The sequence below is a fragment of the Frieseomelitta varia genome, unplaced genomic scaffold (genome assembly GCF_011392965.1).
Source record: "Frieseomelitta varia isolate USP_RPSP 00005682 unplaced genomic scaffold, Fvar_1.2 scaffold_337, whole genome shotgun sequence".
Taxonomy (NCBI): Eukaryota; Metazoa; Arthropoda; class Insecta; order Hymenoptera; family Apidae; genus Frieseomelitta; species Frieseomelitta varia.
Window position 1 is genome coordinate 279,820 of NW_025110076.1, and position 21,658 is coordinate 301,477.

Consider the following 21,658-nt stretch of genomic DNA (forward strand, 5'->3'; position numbering starts at 1 on the left):
TTTTTATAGAGATAATTGAAAAAGTAAGATCAACACCTTTGCTAAAAAGATCTTAGAATATTGTTTTTAATGTCGTTAAACAAATTTTCAAATTACACGAATATACAGTGACTTACATTAATATTTTAACTGTTATAATTTTGCAAAAAAAAAATCCTACAACAGTACATCTGGGTTCAGATAAAACTTGCATTCAAATAAACCCAAGCTTCTCATTATACGATTTCTTTTTACAAAATTAAAACATTTTCAATATTTAGTGTCTGAATATTAAAGTAGTTATTGTATATTTTATACTATTATTGCAAGCAGACAATCACTACAAGTCAAGATTTTAAAAGTGCCATCCCCTTAGTTTCATAAGAAGAATGTATACAGTTTCATAATAGGAAATGTATGTCTTGCTGAGTGTCCCGTCAGATACTTAGTGCTCGAAGATTTTTACGCGTTTTATTTTTACGATAAAACTGTGTAGTGTTTTAAAACGATAAGATACTAAGAAGATTAACTTTTGTCCATTTTCTCGATTCTATGAAGAAGTTATTTTTGTGCTTAACTTTTAATTTCGTTATTGTATATTGCTTCTTTTGCTCATTTCCTATACTTTTATATTATATCAAATTTATACTTATCTAAAGTATAAAAAACAATTTTACAGTTATACAATTTTCTAATTTTATTATTGTATAATTATGTTTCTTATTTTGTTTTCTACTGTACTTCTTATTCATTTCTCCTTTATATTAAAGGATGTACTTCGTCGAATGAATAAATAAATAAATATTTAAAAATATAAAAATATATTCAAAGTCTAAACAACTTTCGAAGTTAAGTATAAAAAGATCAAATGAATACCAAATATGGTTAAATTTCTACTAATTTCTACTAATTTCTACTAATCTTTATAAATATACATTGCAAGCAAGTTTAACTCACCAAAAAGTTCATCGTTGTATTCCAGCTAAATGATGGGTGCAGCGAGATCGTGCCAATGGTTACTCATAGCAATAATCCTCATCGTATCCTCGAATCGTGCCAGCAGTGAAACAGAGATCTCAGGATCGAGCCTTAGCAAGCCAAAGACGATCATTAATCCCGGTTACATCGAACCACGTATCGACAACGATGGAAATCGTACAAGCTTTATTTTAAATTCATCTCGTAGACGTCGATACGTTCGATTTCCAAGTGGTCCAGCCGGTTACGTCTTCGAGGGTGGTGGACCTCCTATAGGGAGGAACATCGGTGCGCATCCTGGTGTTCGTTTCCCATCCTGGAGACAGCACAAGTCGCTGTGGAGGAGTCCAATTTCCGAATACAACAGGCCAGTAATGGGACACCGAACTCCACGACTGATCTTCCGTGATAACGATTTTCCATCACCAGTTGGTGGCAGTGCATCCTCGTTTTTCCAGCAATCGAACCATTTGCCAGATTTCGAGGATGAGATCAGAGGTAATTTAATTAAATTAATACAGTGATAATACATACACTTTTGTTACACATTTTGAACATTTTAGAAATAAATATTATATAATAATATTACAACTAAAGTATAATAATAGTAAGTATATTATTAATATAAAAGTATAATATTAATATTAAAGTATAATAGACAATATTATACGACTAGTATTATATAATATGATCCAATTAAATTTATTGTACAATCAATTAATATTATATAGTTCATCAAATTTCTAAATACTTTTTTTTCATCTATATACATATATATATATACATATATTACATTGATAATATATATAAAAAAATATACACATTAGTACATATTAAATGTAAATATATATACTATCAGTATATAATACTATAATACAAAATGTATATAAAATTCATTCAAAAATACATTTAAGTCCTAAATAATTTGGTTTATTGGACTAGCAAAGAGTTGAGCATCGAATTAAGAAAATTGTTATCTTATGAATAACTCTAATATTTAGAAATGTCATTAACTTATTATTTAACAAATCACAAGTTAGGCTTAACTCTAATTTTAGTATTTAATAATTTGATTTAATTATAAAAAACGAGTCATTTTACTTCATGTGCTATTCGAGCACACTTGATTACAAACTTCTGCCCGAAAATTTGTTTCTTTCGTTTAAAAGACGAAATTGTTGTTTCAGGTCATCGAAAGCAAATCCTCGACGATTATCCTAGGTTAGAGTCAGGTACGTTCTCCGTGAATCGATCGGCATTGATCGGTGGTCTAACAGAGAGAGCGACCTTAACGACAAATCGTGATTCCTAATTGTACCTGTTGAAAGCTCGTGTTTCGCTCTTTCGCTAATCCAATGAGTGAAACCGATACTCGGTTACATTGCATCGCGCCTTTGGATTTCGTACCAGCCGGATAATTGAAAATTAAACAGTGCCCGGGCGCAATATCCTAACCGTGTGTCGCAACGATCGTGCCAGCCGGACCGGTTTCCGTCGTGGCGACGATTTCCGTCATCCGCAGTGGTCGTATCGTTACGACAGAGACCCTCGAACGTTCTTTCCTGTTGCTTTTACGATTTCGTTAAACCGCATCGCAATTGTATTAGCGACACCCCGTGAAATAACGCTTATTTCGCTCAGTTTTTAAAACTATTGCGTGCCTTTCTTGATACTCTCGCGAGTTGCTCAATTATGCTGTTGACAACATGAAAAGAAGTTTCTTTTTTTTTTTTCCTAGGGAATAACAGTTTCTGACAGACTAGAACCTGAAATACATTTTTTCTCGTTAGTTCTTGGAAAATTCGATTTTGGCAAAGGGAAACCTAGAGATTTTTAAACCTAAACAATGTGCAACGAACATTTATGTTTAAATGGTAAAAGATAGAGGTATATCTATTTAAGGGAAATAAATTTAATTGAACTTAATGTTGTTATATTATAAATAGTTAAAAACTGAAAATTATCCTCAAAAAATCGGTTCTCATCGCTCTGATAATTATTTCATATTTATTATATTACTGATTTAATATCTATTATATTGTTAACTTAAAATTAATATTAAATTAATATTAAAATTTTAATTGAATAAAACGTAATAAATGGAAAATTCAAAAGCTAATCAATGTAAATCACTTTTCATTAAAAACGACTTTGTTTGATAAAACCTTCAATCGATAATATTAATTATTATATGCTTCAGCGAGGCACAGAACGTTTTTAATAGTAAAACTACATAATTGTGTAATGGGAAAATAATCTCACATAAATGAAATAAAATTATTTCCCATAAATGAAAATTGTATACCTTTTATTATTTAAACACGAAATAAAATCGAACTTTAAAATTTATTACCCCTTTCAAAACTGAATTTTCTAATAGACCGACAGTGATAAGGAAAAACCAATTTCAGATTCACAATCAGCGCGCAGAAATCTATCAGAACTGATTGTTCGCTGCTAGAAAAAAAAAAACCACAAGAAATTAAGATCTGTCGGGCAGTGTCATTTCTCTTGCGAAAGTATTTCTGAAGCTAGGCTTGGAGTAATCAGACCTTGCTTTCTTCTTATCGCACATGTGTCTAACAATTAAAAAGAGACAAGTATCACCGAGTGACAACGCCCTTCCATTATTTCATTTCGATCGGTTCGCTCTGGAAAAAGAAAAGAGAATATTCGTGGGAGAATGTCGCGAAAGAGAAAGGTGAAGAAAGAACAGTTTGCCCTGTTTTGTGCAGAGCCGCGTCAACAAAAAAGACCGCTGTGGAAGGGTGACGATACGTTGTGCGCTGACGGACGAAGCTGCGAATTTTTTCTAATGTGCTGGATGTCCGCTGGCCTATTGGACGGCAGTTGCGGTGGCATCATGTACGCTTGTTGTCAGCGGAAAGAACCGAAAGATAGCTCTGATTATAACCTGATTGAGGCACCTAGAGATCAATCTCAGCCGCTTCCGTTGGATACTTACACGGAGAACGCCAATGATGATCGTAAGTCCTTCCTACAAAAGCATGCCAATCCGATTCTTGCACTAGCATGATCAACCACCGCTCTCTTCTTCTTTGGAAATGCTTCCTGAATGATGTTATTTTCTCCTCTTTTTGGATAAAAAGCGTTTCTTCCATCTCTTTCCCCTTTTTCTTTCTTTCGTTGCGTCGTGGAATTTTTTCTCGGTCCCATTTCCACATCTTTGTTCTTTCCATATTTTTTTTAATTTTTACCATATTTTGTTCATTTCGCTCCACTGTGAAGATTTTTGACTGAAACTATTGATTTGAACTATTTGTCACGAGCTTATAATGGACGATACTATGTATTTGTTAGTTAAAAAATAATATAAAATAAATAAAAATATAAATGTTTTTTTCAGAAAGTGATGTAAGGAAAATTCGTAAAAAGAGAAAAAGAATGTAGCGAATTTACATTTAAATTTTAAAAATTATTGATAAATAGAAATTGCTAAATAATAATATTGCTAAAGCAGATTTCAAATGACTTAAATTTTTTATAGCCTCTTGAAATTAAGTAGAGATTCTTTCACGTTCTCTCGAGACTCGACTCTACTTTGCTGTTTTTTTTTCTCTCGTCCTACGAACATTACACTTGCACTTTCTTCAGCATGTCGAAACATTCTTGACTTGTAAATTACTCGTTATCACTTACACTTTCCTCAGCATGTCATCGAATCCCTTCACTTTCTCTGCTCGTATCTTCCAAGGTATAACAGAATGTACGCCATCCTATTTAATTAATTCTCATCTTCCTTTTTCGGTTATTGCATGTATCACGATCTTCCTGTTTCCTTTCTCACCTTATTTGTCAATTGATCTTGCATGTTCATCGTGATAACGAATCCGTTCCGCACTTCTTCGACGGTTCTCTTGTCACGCGAGTCCTTTGAATTTCGTTATCCACTTCCGGTTTCCCTAGCTCGCGAGGAATGAATTTGTCCTTCGTCCCCCCAAAATTACGATCTCGATTTCTAATTGTAAATTTTATTCTCACATGTAGGATTTGATTAATTTGCCGATTAATTGCGAATTAATTTTTTTCTTTTTCTCTTGGATGGGATCGCGTTTGAAACTTTTGAAAGTTGTTGAAGTCGCGAATGAAAATGTACAATTGTTCCGTAATTTGATCGTGAAATGTGATCTGATTGAATTACTCCAAGTCTAATTCGGTAATACTAATTTGAAGACTAACGAAACGCTACCGAGAGAAAGATGTCGCGGTACAAAAATGTTCGAATATATATGCTGGTTAAAATAATTAGAGGATTATTGTTATGATCAATCTTGTTGCTAAATAAAGAAATAAAAGTATAAAAAAGATTCTATATACTTAATAAATTGTTATATTATTTGTAAGATTCAAGCATTTTCTAAGATAATTTCTGAGAAAATGATTGGATTGAGAATTGTTGGAACGTAAAATTTTATTAAAAATTACGATTATTTTATACTTGTCAAATTGTACGTAACATAATTTATATGACAGCCTTTATATTGTTAAAAAAAAATATATCTCGAAGGAATAAAGATAATTTAAAAAATATACAATACAAATACAAATACAAAGAGAAGGTATAAAAAATTAAAGTATGATAATAATCCTCTAATTGTTTTGAATAGTATATTTATATAATGAGAGTCAAAAGTGAGCATACACCTTATAAAAAGTGAAGACTAAATCTGAGGTAGTAATATGATAATATACATATATTGTAAATTTAATGATTATAGATTGTATACTACGAAAGAATCATCACAGTTTGCAAATCTCAACGTAATAAAAAATTTTTAAAAGAATGCTAAACAAATTTTAAGGCTCACTCAGTTTTGACTATCACCGCATATACTTCGCATATACTAACTCTTCAAGAGCTGCTAGTGAATGAACACTGCAACACCGAGTGTTTCGATTAAAGTAGAGAATCTACATCCTCGTAATTACAGGCTGCGGGATTCCCGCCTCGAAGCAAACTGCGCAGAGAAGAATCGTCGGAGGCGACGAAGCAGGCTTTGGCAGTTTTCCATGGCAGGTCAGATTTCTGTGCATTAACGAAGTCGAATCATTTCCAGCTTCTCATGTTTTAAACAGAGAAAATGTTCTACTTTCTCAGGCGTACATACGAATCGGATCCAGCCGGTGCGGCGGCACTCTCGTTAATCGATTCCACGTTGTCACTGCTGGACACTGTGTAGCCAAGTAAGTAAAATATTGAACGTACAACGATTCTACGACCTGTAGAATTTTTCGAAAATTTTAAGGGAGATGCGTTTCAATGTTTTGCTAGCACTGCAGTTATTATCGTTTCTTAGCTAATAAATGAACTACAGATTTTTATATATTTGTGAAAAATTTGAAAATGGAAAGATGCATAGAAATATTTAACAGACGAAACAAATCTTTAATTATTTTGATAATTGTTTAATTATTTAGTTATTATTTAATAATTTTCATAAATATCTGCACTTTACTGATCTGGATCAATATATCAATCAACTTAATGAATTACAATGTTAGCAAAACATTAAGACACACTTAGAAATCTTGATTGTAAAAATTTTACAAGTAAAGATATTCTCTTTCTTAACGTAATCTATCTCTAGGGCATCTGCTCGTCAAGTCCAAGTCACCCTAGGCGACTATGTAGTCAATTCGGCTACTGAAACTTTACCAGCTTACACTTTCGGTGTTAGAGAGATTCGTGTTCATCCTTACTTCAAGTTTACTCCTCAAGCTGATAGGTATGTGAACATTTGACGAATTTAACAATTAGCCCTCGATCAATGAATGTATTATGTTGTCAGAGATCTCTGCAAGTTCCATTTTAAATTACTATTTGTACTTTTACATTGTCGTATTTATAGAAAATCCAACAATATAAAATTGCACACAATATGAAAAATTATATAAAATATTCAGTATAGGTTGCACATTGGCTTTAGAAATCGCCTCGAGGAATCCATGGTCTTTCTTTAATAATGACGAGAAATTAAATTTCTATTATGAAACTGAACAGACTCTGCACTCATCGATTTTAAAGTGTTTCTACAAGCGTTAGACGTAACTATGTATCTCAGTGTACAAAAATACTTATGTACGTCTGACGTCTTTCTAAGAGAATCTACCTTAAATTGACCGATTAAATTATTCATTGTCCGAGGGTAAAATAAAATTGTCCATTGTCCAGGTTCGACGTGGCTGTTCTACGATTAGATCGTCCAGTTCATTACATGCCTCACATAGCGCCGATCTGTTTGCCTGAGAAGAACGAAGACTTTCTAGGACAGTATGGATGGGCTGCAGGATGGGGAGCGTTGCAGGCTGGTAAATACATATACCTGAAACGTTAGTAGACTGTACTGAATATCGTGTACTGAATTTTCTTGAACCGAATAGGGTCGAGACTACGCCCGAAAACTCTTCAAGCGGTGGACGTACCTGTGATAGATAATCGAATCTGCGAAAGGTGGCACCGGTCCAATGGGATTAACGTTGTGATTTATGACGAAATGATGTGCGCCGGTTATCGTGGAGGTGGCAAGGACTCCTGCCAAGTGAGTTTAATATGGCATAAAGTTACTAAAGAATTTCTACAAGTGGAAATGATAAAATTAATAGAAAGTGGAAATGATATAAGACGTAAAATTAGTTGAGAGTTAAAGCAGCGTCGTAAAACGAATACAAAAATGTGTATGATGACAATTGGAGATTGTTTCTTTCAGAAGAATAGCTTCTAATTCTTAACAATTATTATAGACGTTAATTATAATAGATAACAATAATTATTATAGATTCTAATTTTTAACAATATTTTCTAATTTCAAAAATTTTTTTGTTATTATACACATAGTAATTCACATAGTCTAGAATTTAATTTTGATGACCAATTGGTATTAAACAAGAACAAACAGAGAAATGGAAAAAAGAAATTTCTTTACACTTCACAGAGCTTCTACAAGTAGAGTTTTCTCTCGACAAGACGAAACATTCGTAACTCGAATTCTTTTCCTTTCCCTTGAGATTCGAGTGACCAATATTCGATTGTCAACAATATTTAACGCGTAACATGTTTAATAAATACTTTAAATTAATAAATTTAATTAACAAAAAGAATAACATGTTTAATAAATATATTTATATGCTATGATCTGCAGGGTGACAGCGGTGGGCCCCTGATGTTAGAGAAAACAGGACGATGGTACCTAATAGGTATCGTCTCAGCAGGTTACTCGTGTGCACAGCCAGGCCAGCCAGGAATCTATCATCGCGTAGCTAAAACAGTCGATTGGATAACCTACGTGATCAATTCGTAGCGAAACAAGTCATAATGCATAGAGATTGTTCTCTGTAAAAACTTTGCATGAAACAAAGTTTACGATACCGGATAGAATCACTGACAAATTCGTAATTGGCTGGCAAACAATATCGAGGATCTAGCAGATGTATAACTGGGAATTTCGACGATTCTACGCTCGAAGAATGTGATACATAGTGACGAGATAATGTTAGAGACAGAGTAGTCCATCTTCGAGAGATGGGAGAATCGTTAACGTGTAAAACTATGTAACTTTCTAACTAAACAAGGTGATGCGTGGAAATTGTGGTAACTTACAACTCGCGCCCGGTGATGTTTTTTTCGTTGATTGTCTGAATTGTTTAGAGCAAAAGACACATTTTATGTTGGGCGTATGATGTGAACTGTAATGATGTGGATATCTTGTAAATTAAGTGCGTGTGATATTCGTTTGTTATCGCGCTTAATAAACGTTTAATTCTTTTTTTAATTTTATCCTCGGTTTAATTTAAACGGACCACTTTTGAACCATATTACAATTACAAAATAAATTATCATGCTACAAGCTTAATAATAATTAATTAATAATAATTCTGATATTTTACGATATCGAATCACTTCGAACATGATTCAAAGTTTCTTGAATCTTTCTGAGTCTTAATTTCGAAAATCTTGATTATTTTGGATGTCTTCAGTATTCAATATCTTATAATCTTGTACATATTATTATTTTGGTTCAAATATTGACTATTTTCTTTAACATTTTATATTAAAATATTATGTACATTTATTCTTTTATTTTAAATTGTTATATCATTCATGTAAAATATTAAAGACAGTACTATACACATTTATTTATGTTATTCGTTTTCACAGCTTGTAATATATATTACGAATGTGAATATCTAAACAAATAAATTATAAACATATTTATAATTACTCCCAAATATAAGTATCGTTGATATCTTAAAGAATATCTTAAAGAAAATTTAAAATATTTGAGGGATATGATATATCTACATTTACATATTTGTTTTTATTCATCTTTATAATACACATTATGCACTTGGAACACAGAAAAAAATCGTTTGTAAAGTATTGAATACTTATCATTTATTAAAATTTTTAAGATTTTTAAAACTCAAGACTTTTAAAACCAAGAATTTTATCTCTTCGAAAGCGAGTTTGCGTATTAATTCATGACCGTAAGCAATTATAATTTTGTGCTTGTGATGTGTTTCGAAAATGGTCCGTCTGAGTAAAACCTCTGTCTGTTCATTTTTTTCAATGGGTGGGACGAAAGAACAAGGCTTTTACATTAAAAACATACTTTGTTATTCGACAACCGCTATAACTCAACGCAAGCTTAGCGTCGTAAATAGTAGAACAACGCGCTTAAGTATGTATAATTCTCCACTGCGTAGATAAGTACACATTTATCTCGTTACTCGTTTTAACAATAAGTATCCGCGACAATGAGCGTCGAATTTCTGCGTTCGTGGAATCGCGACCCTCGAAGTTCCATTAAGTAAGATTATCTTGGGATAAACTACGGTATAGTTACAAGTTTCCCATCTTCACACCAACAAAGAAAAAAAAAAAAAAACAATACACTAGTTTTCCGCTTTCGCGACGAAATATCAATTTTTCTCTCATTCGAACAATTCTCTCATTCTACAAACGAGCATCGTCAACGAGCATCGTTCGATATACATATGTATTTCGAATAATAATTTATTAATTTATTAAATTAGACTAGATATCGCGAATTATCGAGAAAGGGGGAGAATATACTCGTCGTGAAAACGGAAATTGTCATCAATTCCCTATTAGTTTCCTAGTATAGAAAATTCATTCTGTCACATGGAGCGCGTGTATGTGCTCACATAATATTTTTATTTTTTCTTTTCTGTTTTTTTTTTTTTTTTTTTTTTTTTTAAGTATATCTTTGAAACCGCAGTGAAAAAAGACGGCATCTAAACGCGAAAAAATTTTTCCAAAAAAGAAAAAAAAAAAGAAGAAAAATATGTATCTACCTATCTACTTCGTTCGGCCTGCGTCAAAGGGAACTCTTTGTTCTTCTACGAGAAGATCCTCAATTCCCTGGCACGCAGAGCGAGTTAAAATTTATCATCTAGTGTTAAATAAACTAACGATATACAATAATACTTTCTCTCACGAGAGTGGTATGCTCGAATACTAGTAAAGGAGGAGGACGAAGAAAGACCGGGTCAAAAGGGACCCCTTCGGTCGAAGTACCGTACGATGCTCATGGGAACGCATCGTCGGTTACCAAAGCTGTCGTGAATGCCGCGGCATTCTAAATGCACTCTTGTAGAACGATTGTTAGAGACTGCATTGAAAATCTTGCCATGTTCCAGTTTTCTCCAGTTTGCACGTCCAGTGATTTGAAACTGGTTCTTAGATCTTTATTGTGATTCAATCAAAACGTTCCCGAGTGGTTCCCGAGTGGTATAGCAGCTGAAAAACAGTCTTGTGTCGCAATTGTCATGGGACAACAAATGCACTGGCAGATTAAGTGAAGATACTTCGTGGCAATCGTGATGCATATAAATTGGGCAGATACACTTCTGCTCAAAAGTTTGGGATATTATTTTTCCTTTAACAGACCAAAGTGATTAACACTACTTGGTCTTTTTCTAACTTTTGTATCAAAGCACTTGATTAATCCCTAACTTTTTATATATAATAAATAATTTTTATTAATAATTGGGCTATCAGCAAGTGACAAAATTTTTTCCATCGTGGAATAATAAATAATTTATTTCAGTGGCCACTGTGATTGTTTCAAGGATATATCATATTATACATTTTATGTATTATTATGAAAAACTGTAACAATCTATTCCACAATGTTTATTCAAATTTTAAAGGAAATTTTAAAAAAGAATATACTATTTTCTCACTTTTTCCATTTTCTCTTTTGTGGAGTCAATCGATTTGGCAATATAAATTAATTTATATTTTTGGTAATATAAATTAATCCTCAAGTAATGTCATTGAGTTAGATGGCCAAAGTAATTAACGTTAAATTATTAAAATTTTGGGTATTTCATCTTTTTTTTATTTAATTAGTAATAAAATTCGATTGAATTAAAAATTTCAAAAAATAAACTTAACCTACAATCTTGTAACAGCTCAATGATATCAATCAAGGATCAACTACAGTTTCAATGAAAATATGAATATCATAAATAAAATATTTGTATAAATAAGATATTTACTTAAGGAAGTTTTTCCTAACCTTTCCTTTTGAAACGTTGAAATCCTAACATGCTCGAAACTCTTGAGCGAAAGTGTACCCAAACGGAGGATCATCTTCCAAACTCGAAACTGATCACGATTCGTTGCTTGAAGTACTGTATTCTTTGGTCACTATCAATTCGAATATAAATCGCTCTCTTCTATGATGGTAGAATATCGAGTTCAAGGACACTTTGTGTACTGGGCGACAAGCCATCTTCACTTTTGTGCATCAAGACGTTCTTCAAGTCTCTCAATTTCTGCGGTTGGGGCGCCACTGCTGTGTTCCTAGGTAGAGTGGCGATCGGATTCGTGCTATGGCTTTTAAAACTAGTTTTTTCGTATCGATTGATACCCTTCTCCGATTCTGAATTATATCTTCGCTTCGCCGTCAACTCTATGTTCGGTTGTTTCAATACAGAATCCCTATCCTCAAAACAGGGTACCGTTTGCATGGACACGGTGTTCCTGCGATCATTGAACAGAGATCTGGGATTCAGAGTAACTTCTCTGGCCGAGCCGAAGTGCTTGAAATTGGCGCAAATAGGGCTGTTCATGAAGCTGGTGTCCACGGGATGACAGGGCTCGGAAACGCGTTTCTCGATCTTGATCTCGGTAACGTTCTGACGTATGAGAATATCGGGCGCCGCTTCTGGCAATGGTTCTTGTGAAATCGGCGGCCATTTCAAATCGCGTGCCATGTCGCGATCTATCGCGAGGAACTTTCGCCTGGATTTATCTACGTTGTGCCAACGGTAGCGTAATTTCCTAAAAACGAGGTAGTCAACGAACAAGTATTCCATCAGCAACGAGATGATGAAGTTGGCGATGCCGTAGCCGACTAGGATGAAACGGAAGCTGACGCTTTCTGGAAGGATCAACTCGAACCAGTCCCGCAGCCACTCGAAGGGAAAAGTAGCGAGGTAGACAGAGAACATGGTGAGGAAAATGAACGACATGAGCAGACCGTAATTCGTGAACAAAGACTTTCGGTACGGATGGCCTTTTGAAAATGTCACGGCTAGGATGATGTACTGCATGGAACTGATTATAAAAACCGTGTAATTCTCGGTACAGCTCACGTCGTCTTTGTTTTCAGCGGCCTTCAGCGTAGCATTAAAGGGCACGAACCAGTCCATCTGTTCAAGATGCCATAAACTAACGGACTGGAATAGAGCCACGATCAAAATTTGCGTGACTAAACTAAGAATCGGAGTGGTACTAATAAGACTGTTGAGAGGAGCTGTCTTCACTAATGGACCATCGTAAGCCTCGGTACGACCAAAGAAGAAAGCGAAGATCGAAATTATGAACAGATCTATGTAGAGAAACTCGATGTCCGTCAGATTCGATTCGATACCGTATAGCAGCATCACGGAGATGAATTGAGTGAGAGAGTAACTGGCCATATATTTAAATATTCCGAAGGAAGTGACCAGGGCTGCACGACCTTCTCGAATTACGGTTAATACGCAAGAGATATTTGTCTCGCGGCTGGTGAACGGTGATGCTACTGAAGATTCAGTGTCGGAAAGAGAAATTCCAGTGTGGGCAGCCTTCAAGGCTCCGCAATCGTTTGCACCATCGCCCACCATAGCTGAAAATAATATTTGAAATGAACATTTCAATCAAAATAATGTAAATATTCAAAAAGGAATTAGATTACATACCAACATAATATCCCAAGGATTGCAATTCCTGAACTAGCTGTTGCTTCTGGTCTGGCGACATTCTCGCGAAGATTGCTCCTCGGGTGACAAGTTTGGGAATCAGTTCTGGGTAATATTGTTTGACTAGTGCCCACGTCTTACCCGTGAGTGCAAACACGTATTTATTTTTCGAATGTTGTAAGCTGAAATGCAATGGTACAGAAAAATTAGACATTTCTTAAAAATTTAAATTGAATTTAATTTAAATGCAAATTTGATCCTTTAGTTTAAAATTTAAATTAATTTACATGTAATTTTAAACTGTAAGTATATCCAACAATTATGTTTAATAAAGTTTATATTAAAATATCAAAGAAGAAATACATATTAATTTAAAACATTAAAAAAGAAATAATAAATTTAAAATTAATTTAATCTGGTAATTATCTGGTGATATAGCTTTATGAACTTACTCATCAGATAAATAATTGACATCGTTTTCGAATTGATTGTTCCCAAAAGAACCACTTTCGACTGTTTCCAAGCTAGCTACACTATTCAGATCAGTCATTTCGCTGAGATCGCCGTGTCCTGTCGATGGCTGACTGTTACTCTTCGTGAAATAGATCTGTGGTTTCATCTGATTCTGCTGAGTAGCAGAGACTGCGATGACCGGTGTACCTGGCTTCACGATGTCACAATCTCTGGCAACGGACAACGCGGTCAGCATGTTGTCGCCAGTTACCATGACAGTCTTTATACAGGCAGTGTTTAATGCACTGATCACAGGCGTGGTTTCTGGTTTCAATCTGTTCTCCATGATCACGAATGCTAAGAACGTCAGATCAGATTCGGCAGACTCGCGACTCAATCGCTGAACTTTGGCGTAAGGAAGACGATTTAAAGACTTGTGTGCGAGACCGATCACACGATAGCCTTCCGACGTATAATATTGTAAAACGCTGCCAAAATCTGGTGGAACTGTAAAGACAATAATACGATTGATTGATAACAATTTGAAGAAAATTTAATAGAAAAAATTATTTTCTCTTAAGATAATTTTTTGAAAATCAGTATTAATGCTACGGTCTCAGCACTTTTAGTCACTAAATTTTATAAGTCTGTATCATTCCAAATATAGTCACTTCAACGTAGAAGTAAAATATTTTCCGACTGAGAGGTTAAAAAAGAAAAATTGTTTATCGCAATAACTTACTGGATTCTGTTCTGGAGAGACTAAGAATCATTTCCGGGCTACCCTTGCAGTAAAGATCATAATGATTAGCTCCCAAGGTCCTGGTGATCACGCTCATTCTTTGAAGACTAGACGTAAATGGAAATTGACGAACGATCCCGATTTCTAAACCTTGCTCCCCCAATTCTGTCGTGGAACCAGCCAACGTGGTATCGAGGTTATTCAAAGAGATATTATCCATCACGTCAGAAGACATGGAGTTTTGTCGGCTTATCGAGATCCTTATTTCGTTAGGTATTTTCTTCAACAACTTGGAGCCCTTCGATGGCCGTACTATCGTAGGGAAAATCATGGAAAATTTCGACGTATCGGATACATCGGGCTCTTCTAAAGTCCAACCCGTAGATTCAAACATTTTTAGGTCAAGTGGATCCCCTACTAATTGATTTTCTATTATAGTGATCCCGTGACAGGTCACCATTCCGATGAGAAGATCGTTCAAAGGCAAGGACGTGATATTTTTGATAGCTGGTTGAAACTTCTTGTCGACAGTGGACACCACGCCCCACATATCGAGGCCATCTTCGGTCAGCGTTCCAGTTTTATCGAAGCAGATGCAATCGATCGATCCCGATACATTAATGGTCCTTGGGCTCGTGCAGTAAATCTTGTTCTTCTCAAGTCTACGCTGTGCCACCAGTCGACCAACGGTCATAGCCGCTGGTAAAGCTGGTGGTACTACTATCGTAATTAGATCTAACGCTTCCAGAGTAATGTGATTGCTTGGAACACCCCTAATAGCCTTTGTAACGATGGTGTAAATCACGCCGATGCTAGCTATAGCAGCCAACAACACGACGAACTTGTACGAATCTTGCTCAAACTTGAAATCCACGGGTGGAGGATACATGATAGATCTGACTAGTCCACCTTTGCTAGTGTTGAATCCGGTTCTCACAACGACAGCTAAAACCTGTGAACAAATTAAAACCGTTCTTTAAAATGAATTAGCAATTTTTATGGAATAGTATTTATGGAAAATTTAGAAGCAAATAATATATAAAAATAACACAATTACATTTGTGTGAAATCAACTTTCGCTCGGAAACAGTTTTTTTAATTTCATTAATCAAAATATTCATATATCTAGTTACCTTTTCTGAACCATAATATCTCGTTTGGATGACTTTAGTACCACAGAAGAGCGTGTGCCTTGCATGTTCCTTAGTGTCGTATATTATTTCACTGGACGAAGGAATAGGTGTTTTCGTGACAGGAACCGACTCTCCGGTCAACATAGATTCATTTAAAATGCAATTCCCAGTTAGAAGTACTGCATCACAGGGCATCAAACAGCCATGAGATGGAATAATTAAAATGTCGCCAGGTACTAGTTTTTCAGCAGGCACGGTTGCTGTTTGCCCGGTCGCGCGATCCCTTATCACCGTTGCCACGTCGGAAGAGTGCACGGTGGATCGTAAGTTGTGTTGATTCTGTAAAAAGGTCATTACCTATTAACAGATTGTGGTTTTTTATGCATTAGGATGCAACAATGTAGAGAATGCACACGATATACAAAAGTATAAAATAAAAATACGTATATAAAATAAGAATATAATATGTTGAAAGTAAAGTACTTGTTACAACATTTAACATGAAATTGCACAAAGATGTGCAATCTAATTACATACCCGACGAGTCTGGAAGACTGCCATAATTATACCGATGCTGGACATGGTTAAGATGACCATAGCATAGTAGTAATAATTGTCGGCAACCCAGAGACAAAAACTAAACAGCTGGAAGACGTAGAATGGATTAAGGACTTCGAGACAGAGTAGTGTTATAATGCTCTTTACTGGAATCACGATTTCATTGTTTCCGTAAACGCTGCGTCTATAAAGAAATAGGAAGATACTCGTTAGATTAAATCGATTGATTTTTACAAAAGTCTCTATCATATGAGATTTTTACCTCATGTGTTGTTCAAGTGAATTTAATCCTTGCATCTGATGCAACGTGGAGGTTAAAACTCCTACATCTAAACCACGAAGCTTCAGAAACTCGGATCTTTCGGGATCCCAAACGTAAGTTAACTTTTTGCAATGGAACAAAACGATCGACGGAACTTCTGTAATGTATATTAATTCATTTCTTTTAGAAAACATTTTCAAAAATTATTTAATTTTATTTTTAAACAGAGAAAAATTTTATTATTATAAAAAGAAAATATTTTTCCTTAAAGTCGTTGAGTTCTTACGTTTAAATTGTCCACCGATTAAATGCAGTGAAAGGGTGGGGGGATACTCTTCCTTCACTTCCTTGATGGTTATCATGCTGCCGTTCTCCATCCACGATGGTTCATTATCCATCAATGATTTCCCATCGAATGGTTTACTTTTCGAAACACGTGTAGAAGATTAGCTTGCAACTTAAGCGAGAAAAATTTGAATTGCAATAAGGAAAAACCAATAGTACATACAGTATATCTTGAGCAGCCAAGGTCTTCAGTTTTTTCACGTAATAACTTGTGTGTTTTCCTTGGAACTTTTCTATCAGCAAAACAGTATCTGCGGTTTCTAATTGACATTTGGAATGAGTCGCTAGCAACATGAGATGCGGTATCCAATGGAAGACCAATCTAAGAAATCCTCCGGTAATGATGATCAAGAACCAAGTAACAGCGGTTAGAATTTTATTTCTCTTATACCTGGAAAAATTGAAAACAAGATGTTACATAACAATCTGACAATCTTAACAAGCAATATAATAACAATCATAAATTACAGTGTGAAATTTAAAGAATAGCACCTGCATTTTTTCTAGTTTTTAATTTGTTTAAGTTAATCGGTCTTTAATGGGACTTTAGTCGCTTACCCATAGATTTCCATTTGGTCTTCTTCACCAGGGTTGATATAATCGATACCATTTTTTAGATGAAGAATTCCGTTGCTCCTGGTTCCTGAAATAAACGACCAAACAATTAAATTAATATCAACATTGGCCAACAATGTAAGGCGACGAAAGGCGATGAAATTTCTCAGAAATAATCACATGAAATAAATTGCTTCGTAACGATGCGAAACGTTCGTGACCATCAATTAGAACGAGCTATCAATGGTATGATATTTATGGAAAGCGATTTCATTCGGAAGGATCGTCAAGGACGATCCGATCGAGTCGCCTGCCAAATAATCTAATTAAATAGGCGACGATCCAAAGCTCTTACCCTCCAAAAGTTCCGTTTTCTGCTCGCGCTGATGATCAGCAGTGGTATTGGTACCGCGTGCCCCAAACACGCTGTACGCGTTTCTGGCGAAGCTCAAGTTCAATTTATTTGGAGTGGGCGGCATGATGATCGCAGGAAAAGCGAGGTTTAAGTGCGAATGTTACACGTGTATATATATAATACCAATATGTGTATATAAATATACATACACACACGTATCTATATATGTATATATATATATATATATATATATATATATATATATATATATATATATATATATATGTTTCTCTTCTCTTTTTTTTCTTTGAATCAGATACAATTATTGTTCGTGGTCTCTTGGTAGAGATCACTCAGCGAGGATACTATTTGCGGTATCACGACAGTGGGTTTTCCCTTTCGACGTTTCTTGTCCTTCTTCCCCAATTTGAATCCTTGATCGTCTCACAACTACATGTTACCACTACTCCTATATCAGCTACGGTTTATTGTCTATCACGCGGCCAGTCGTGTACCCGCGTGTATGCGTGTCGTTGTTACTTGAATGCAACAACGGCAACGAGAAATGAAAAGAAAAACGAAGGAAAACGAACGAGCACAATGTTCAACTGGCTTCGGATAAGGGAGATCAACGAGAATAAAATACTCGCGGCAAGAGAGAAAATCGGGAGTGGAATCTAGCCGAAACCAATCGGAGTTCAGACGTGGCTCCCCTAGGATAAGCGCAGTACGAGGAGGAGATCGCTGTTTTAGATAGTAACCCCGTCTGCTACCGACACCGATTGCCCGCCATTTTCGGGTCCGTCTTCAATGTTCGCGACGTGAATCTAAACGGGGCGTCCTCTTGCATTTGGCTGACATCGACGGCGACCAAGGTGCGTCAGGATATAGCGGTATCCTGTCGAACGGGTCGCGATCGTGGCTCGACGATGGTTCCACGAGTGTCCAAGTGGCAGTGGCTAGTTGTTTGAGCGACAGGACAACGATCACGTTGACGGTGAAACAGTAGCTGATGCTATCGCTTCGGACCTGCCACCGAGTTGCTGAATTCGTGTCAGTCGCCAGGATCAGTGAGCTTTCGCCAGCCGATTCGTGGCGTGGTCACAGCTCGTTCACCTTCACTCATACCGCGTCGTATGCACGCCTGTTTCGAGTCCTGTTCGTCGGCCAATCTCAGACGAAGCGGCTGAGGCTCCTCGAAATCCCAGCAGCAGTCAACCAGAGAATCCTTCTTCGTCTTGCCCTTGCCTCTCGCGGCCGATCCAACGTTGCTCCGGCCTCTTGTTCCGCAGCCAGACTCTATCGCCTCTCTTGCATTCTCGTGCCTCCCTTTTGCTGCCTGCACGTGCGATCTCAAATACATTACGGGTTATAAAAGTATTTTGGATGCCGTCGGGTGTCTCGATCGGCAGGGAAACTTTCGGCTCGAGTCGCACTGTTCTTCCTTGGCGTTCGATTCTTCTCGATCAATAGGGATCTGTCTTATCGATCAGACGATCGTGTCTCTCGACAAATCACCCCGTTGTCCGTGTCCGTTAACGACAACGACTCGAAATCACAGTTTCGATTTCTTCTCCACGATCACTGAAATAAACAGAGGTTACGAAACGAGAGATTGATTTAAGTACGTGAATGTTCAAAAGGTATCGAAAAGGTACCGTTAATGGATACAGAGGAGAGAACGTCCAGATTTGAAAATCGTAATGTCCGTCGATGAAAGGGAGGGGGAAATTATATCCGTGCACCTCGCCCTTTTATGTATCGTTCACTTCACGGTCTCGCGAATTTCAATCACCTATATATAGAATCGATTACGTCAACGTCGCAGTTCTTTCTTCGCAGGTGATCACGCAGCTTCGACACGAGTCCCCCAACTGACAATGACCAAGCACTTTTTATTTTTTCGCTTGCTCGAAAAAAATCGATTGCACTCGTTCCAGCGCTCGCTCGTGCACTATCGATCGCGATTCGACTAATCGCCCTCGATTAAACGGCTGCCACTCGAACGTGTCTGAATTCGTATACCCAGTGCTTCGTCTCTTCCTACGAGCGTTACACGGTTTATTTCTTCTCGGCTTTCCGTTCGTTTTCCGACAATTCTTTCAGATGATCCGTTTAAACGATTCACCCTCTTCGGGACTTCTAAGTACAGAGAATACGGTGCAATAGTTTGTACCCAGCATCTTACTCATGCTGACGATCTGTCCAGTCGGTTTGTGCGTGTCGTCGATGACCAGCACCACCCAGCCAGGCACCCGTAAATTAGGAAACAGAAAAGAAAAAATCTCTCTCCTCCAGGAAGTCACTTTGCACACGGTCGTTTCTTCTTCACTTGGGTTTCGTGCATCGGTGGCATCCGCCGCACTCACGGGTTACTCGCTCGCGGCGCTCGCTGCGTCTGCCTCCTGTCGGCATGCACCGTGTCGGTTTTTATACGCGTTCACGTTCGAGGAAAAACGACAGCTTCCCCTCTCGCATGCCTGTGAAATTTTCCTTCTTGGAAAAACTCGCCAACTGCACGGAAATGTCTCGACACCGCTCGCAACGTGCTCACCACGGATCTAAGATGGCGACTCAACCGTCTCAGTCGTTCCTTGCGATCTATCGAAGTACACTTCGACTCTTCCCTTCGACAAACGTGTCCGTTGAACGACGCTCACTGCCGCGATGGCGATTCTTCGACGTGTTTCGCAGTGGATCGGTTCGCACAATCACTCTGCAATGCTGACAAGTGCACGACACAAACTGGCGCAAAACGTTCGACCCGACTACAACGAGACTCCAGACGCGAGTGTATCAAGGGAATCGTTTGGCACTAGCAGAAGACTTGCGCGCTTGCCTGTCCACCATCCCGGTTCAGGGCCGTACGCTTCGTCGTGCATTTTGCCAAGCCACGTGTCTCGCTCCTGGCCACGAAACTGACACCGATTTCATTACGCTTTGTCAACGCTTTTTCGACAAATCCTGAAGTATTCAACGAATTTGCAGATATTCGCTGATCTTCGTGCGAACATTCCAGCAACATGGCGACGAACTTTGGAGTAGTTGTAAGTTGTCAATAATTTTCTTTGTTTCGATATGAGTCACGAGACCAAACCTCGATGTCTCGACATTTGATAGAAATTTTACACTTTGTGACTTTTCTTTTCAGAGAAATTTGAATTTGTTTCATTGTCTTTTATAATATTAATGGACAAAGCAAAGTGGGATTTTCGGAGTACCAACTGTTTGATGGTGGAATTGATTGAGATCATAACCTTCATTTGGAACAATTTCATAATGTTTTAATTTATTTCGTTTTATTGTTCTGTAACGTTGATGGACGATTTTTGCAGTACTAAGCATTTAAATGTGGAATATTCAAATCTTAACCTTCGTAGAGGAATCTTCAATTGATATAACTTTGTCGAAATTTTATTTTAATTTGCTTCTTTATAACAATTTTCATCTTGCTGCTTTACTTAACTAAATTTAACTTCATTTCACTATTTTGTAACGTCAACGATAAGTCACGAGGCTTTCAAAATACCAGTTGGTACTCCGAATAGAATAGAAATCCTTCATCGAATCTTTATTTTAATTTGCTATCTTAAAATAACATTTTAAATAATATTTCAAGCTCAATTTCATTCCGCTATTCTACGTAATACCAATAAATGAATCACGGGGTTATTGCAGTGCCAGCTGCTTGAGTACAAAATGCTCATCTTTTTTTAATATAACAATCTAATGAATACATTTCATTTATTATTTTGTCATTCTGTGAGCGTCGATATGTTCAAAGGCTAATTGCAAGTTTCGTGGCATTGGTTTCAATAGTGTCGTGCCTGAGATATCCCTACCATTGGATTTTGCCTCGACCTACGACGACGTCCCGTCGCCGCTCGTGACTCATTTGTTCCCACTAAATCGCCTTTCGTGGCACGAGTACGGCCCTATTAATTGCACGGGCCTTAAAATGCATGCGCCTGTTTTCATGGTGATTCCTCTTCCACTACCCTCTAAGTAGTATTATCGGTGGAGTCTACCTGTTTAGGTGTCGTGGCGGCGAAACCCAGGCAAAT

At 36.7% G+C, this 21,658-nt stretch overlaps 3 protein-coding genes and 1 long non-coding RNA gene across 10 annotated transcripts in view; 1 reads left to right on the forward strand and 3 right to left on the reverse strand.

Annotated features, from left to right (window-relative positions):
- LOC122530306 overlaps window positions 1–11,596 on the reverse strand; it is a 44,822-nt gene extending 33,226 nt beyond the window's left edge. Inside the window, exons 1-2 of one of the 2 annotated variants that reach the window (XR_006306963.1) lie at window positions 1,139–1,219; window positions 937–1,067 (exon numbers count right to left, since the gene is read on the reverse strand). Coding sequence is in view for 1 of the 2 variants with exons in the window: in XM_043657141.1 (XP_043513076.1) it covers window positions 11,523–11,596 (74 nt within the window). In the remaining variant the exon portion in view is untranslated. Of the gene's footprint in view, window positions 1–936; window positions 1,068–1,138; window positions 1,220–11,522 lie in introns of those variants that run through there. The other variant, XM_043657141.1, reaches the window with a different exon arrangement.
- On the forward strand, window positions 966–8,747 carry LOC122530304 (serine proteinase stubble-like). Of its 6 annotated transcripts, XM_043657135.1 has the most exons (9): window positions 966–1,455; window positions 2,145–2,189; window positions 3,693–3,944; window positions 5,910–5,995; window positions 6,077–6,162; window positions 6,567–6,704; window positions 7,151–7,287; window positions 7,360–7,517; window positions 8,118–8,747. In XM_043657135.1, the coding sequence occupies exons 1-9, from the start codon at window positions 966–968 to the stop codon at window positions 8,274–8,276; spliced, it is 1,551 nt and encodes a 516-aa protein (XP_043513070.1). In that variant the 3' UTR covers window positions 8,277–8,747. The 6 variants fall into 6 exon arrangements, with proteins under 6 accessions (XP_043513070.1, XP_043513068.1, XP_043513073.1 ...); XM_043657133.1 differs by having other exon boundaries at window positions 5,910–6,162; XM_043657138.1 differs by lacking the exon at window positions 3,693–3,944.
- Window positions 2,643–5,381, reverse strand: LOC122530307. Its single transcript, XR_006306964.1, has 2 exons — window positions 4,618–5,381; window positions 2,643–4,220 (listed from the first exon to the last, which is right to left on the reverse strand). It is a non-coding gene; the product is annotated as an uncharacterized LOC122530307 (long non-coding RNA).
- On the reverse strand, window positions 9,569–17,808 carry LOC122530303 (polyamine-transporting ATPase 13A3). Its single transcript, XM_043657132.1, has 11 exons — window positions 17,595–17,808; window positions 17,243–17,327; window positions 16,848–17,075; window positions 16,626–16,762; window positions 16,340–16,496; window positions 16,057–16,261; window positions 15,520–15,858; window positions 14,387–15,338; window positions 13,644–14,151; window positions 13,192–13,373; window positions 9,569–13,118 (listed from the first exon to the last, which is right to left on the reverse strand). Exons 1-11 carry the CDS (start codon window positions 17,716–17,718, stop codon window positions 11,683–11,685), a joined length of 4,353 nt encoding a protein of 1,450 aa, XP_043513067.1. The 5' UTR covers window positions 17,719–17,808; the 3' UTR covers window positions 9,569–11,682.
- Between the last annotated feature and the right edge of the window lie 3,850 nt (window positions 17,809–21,658).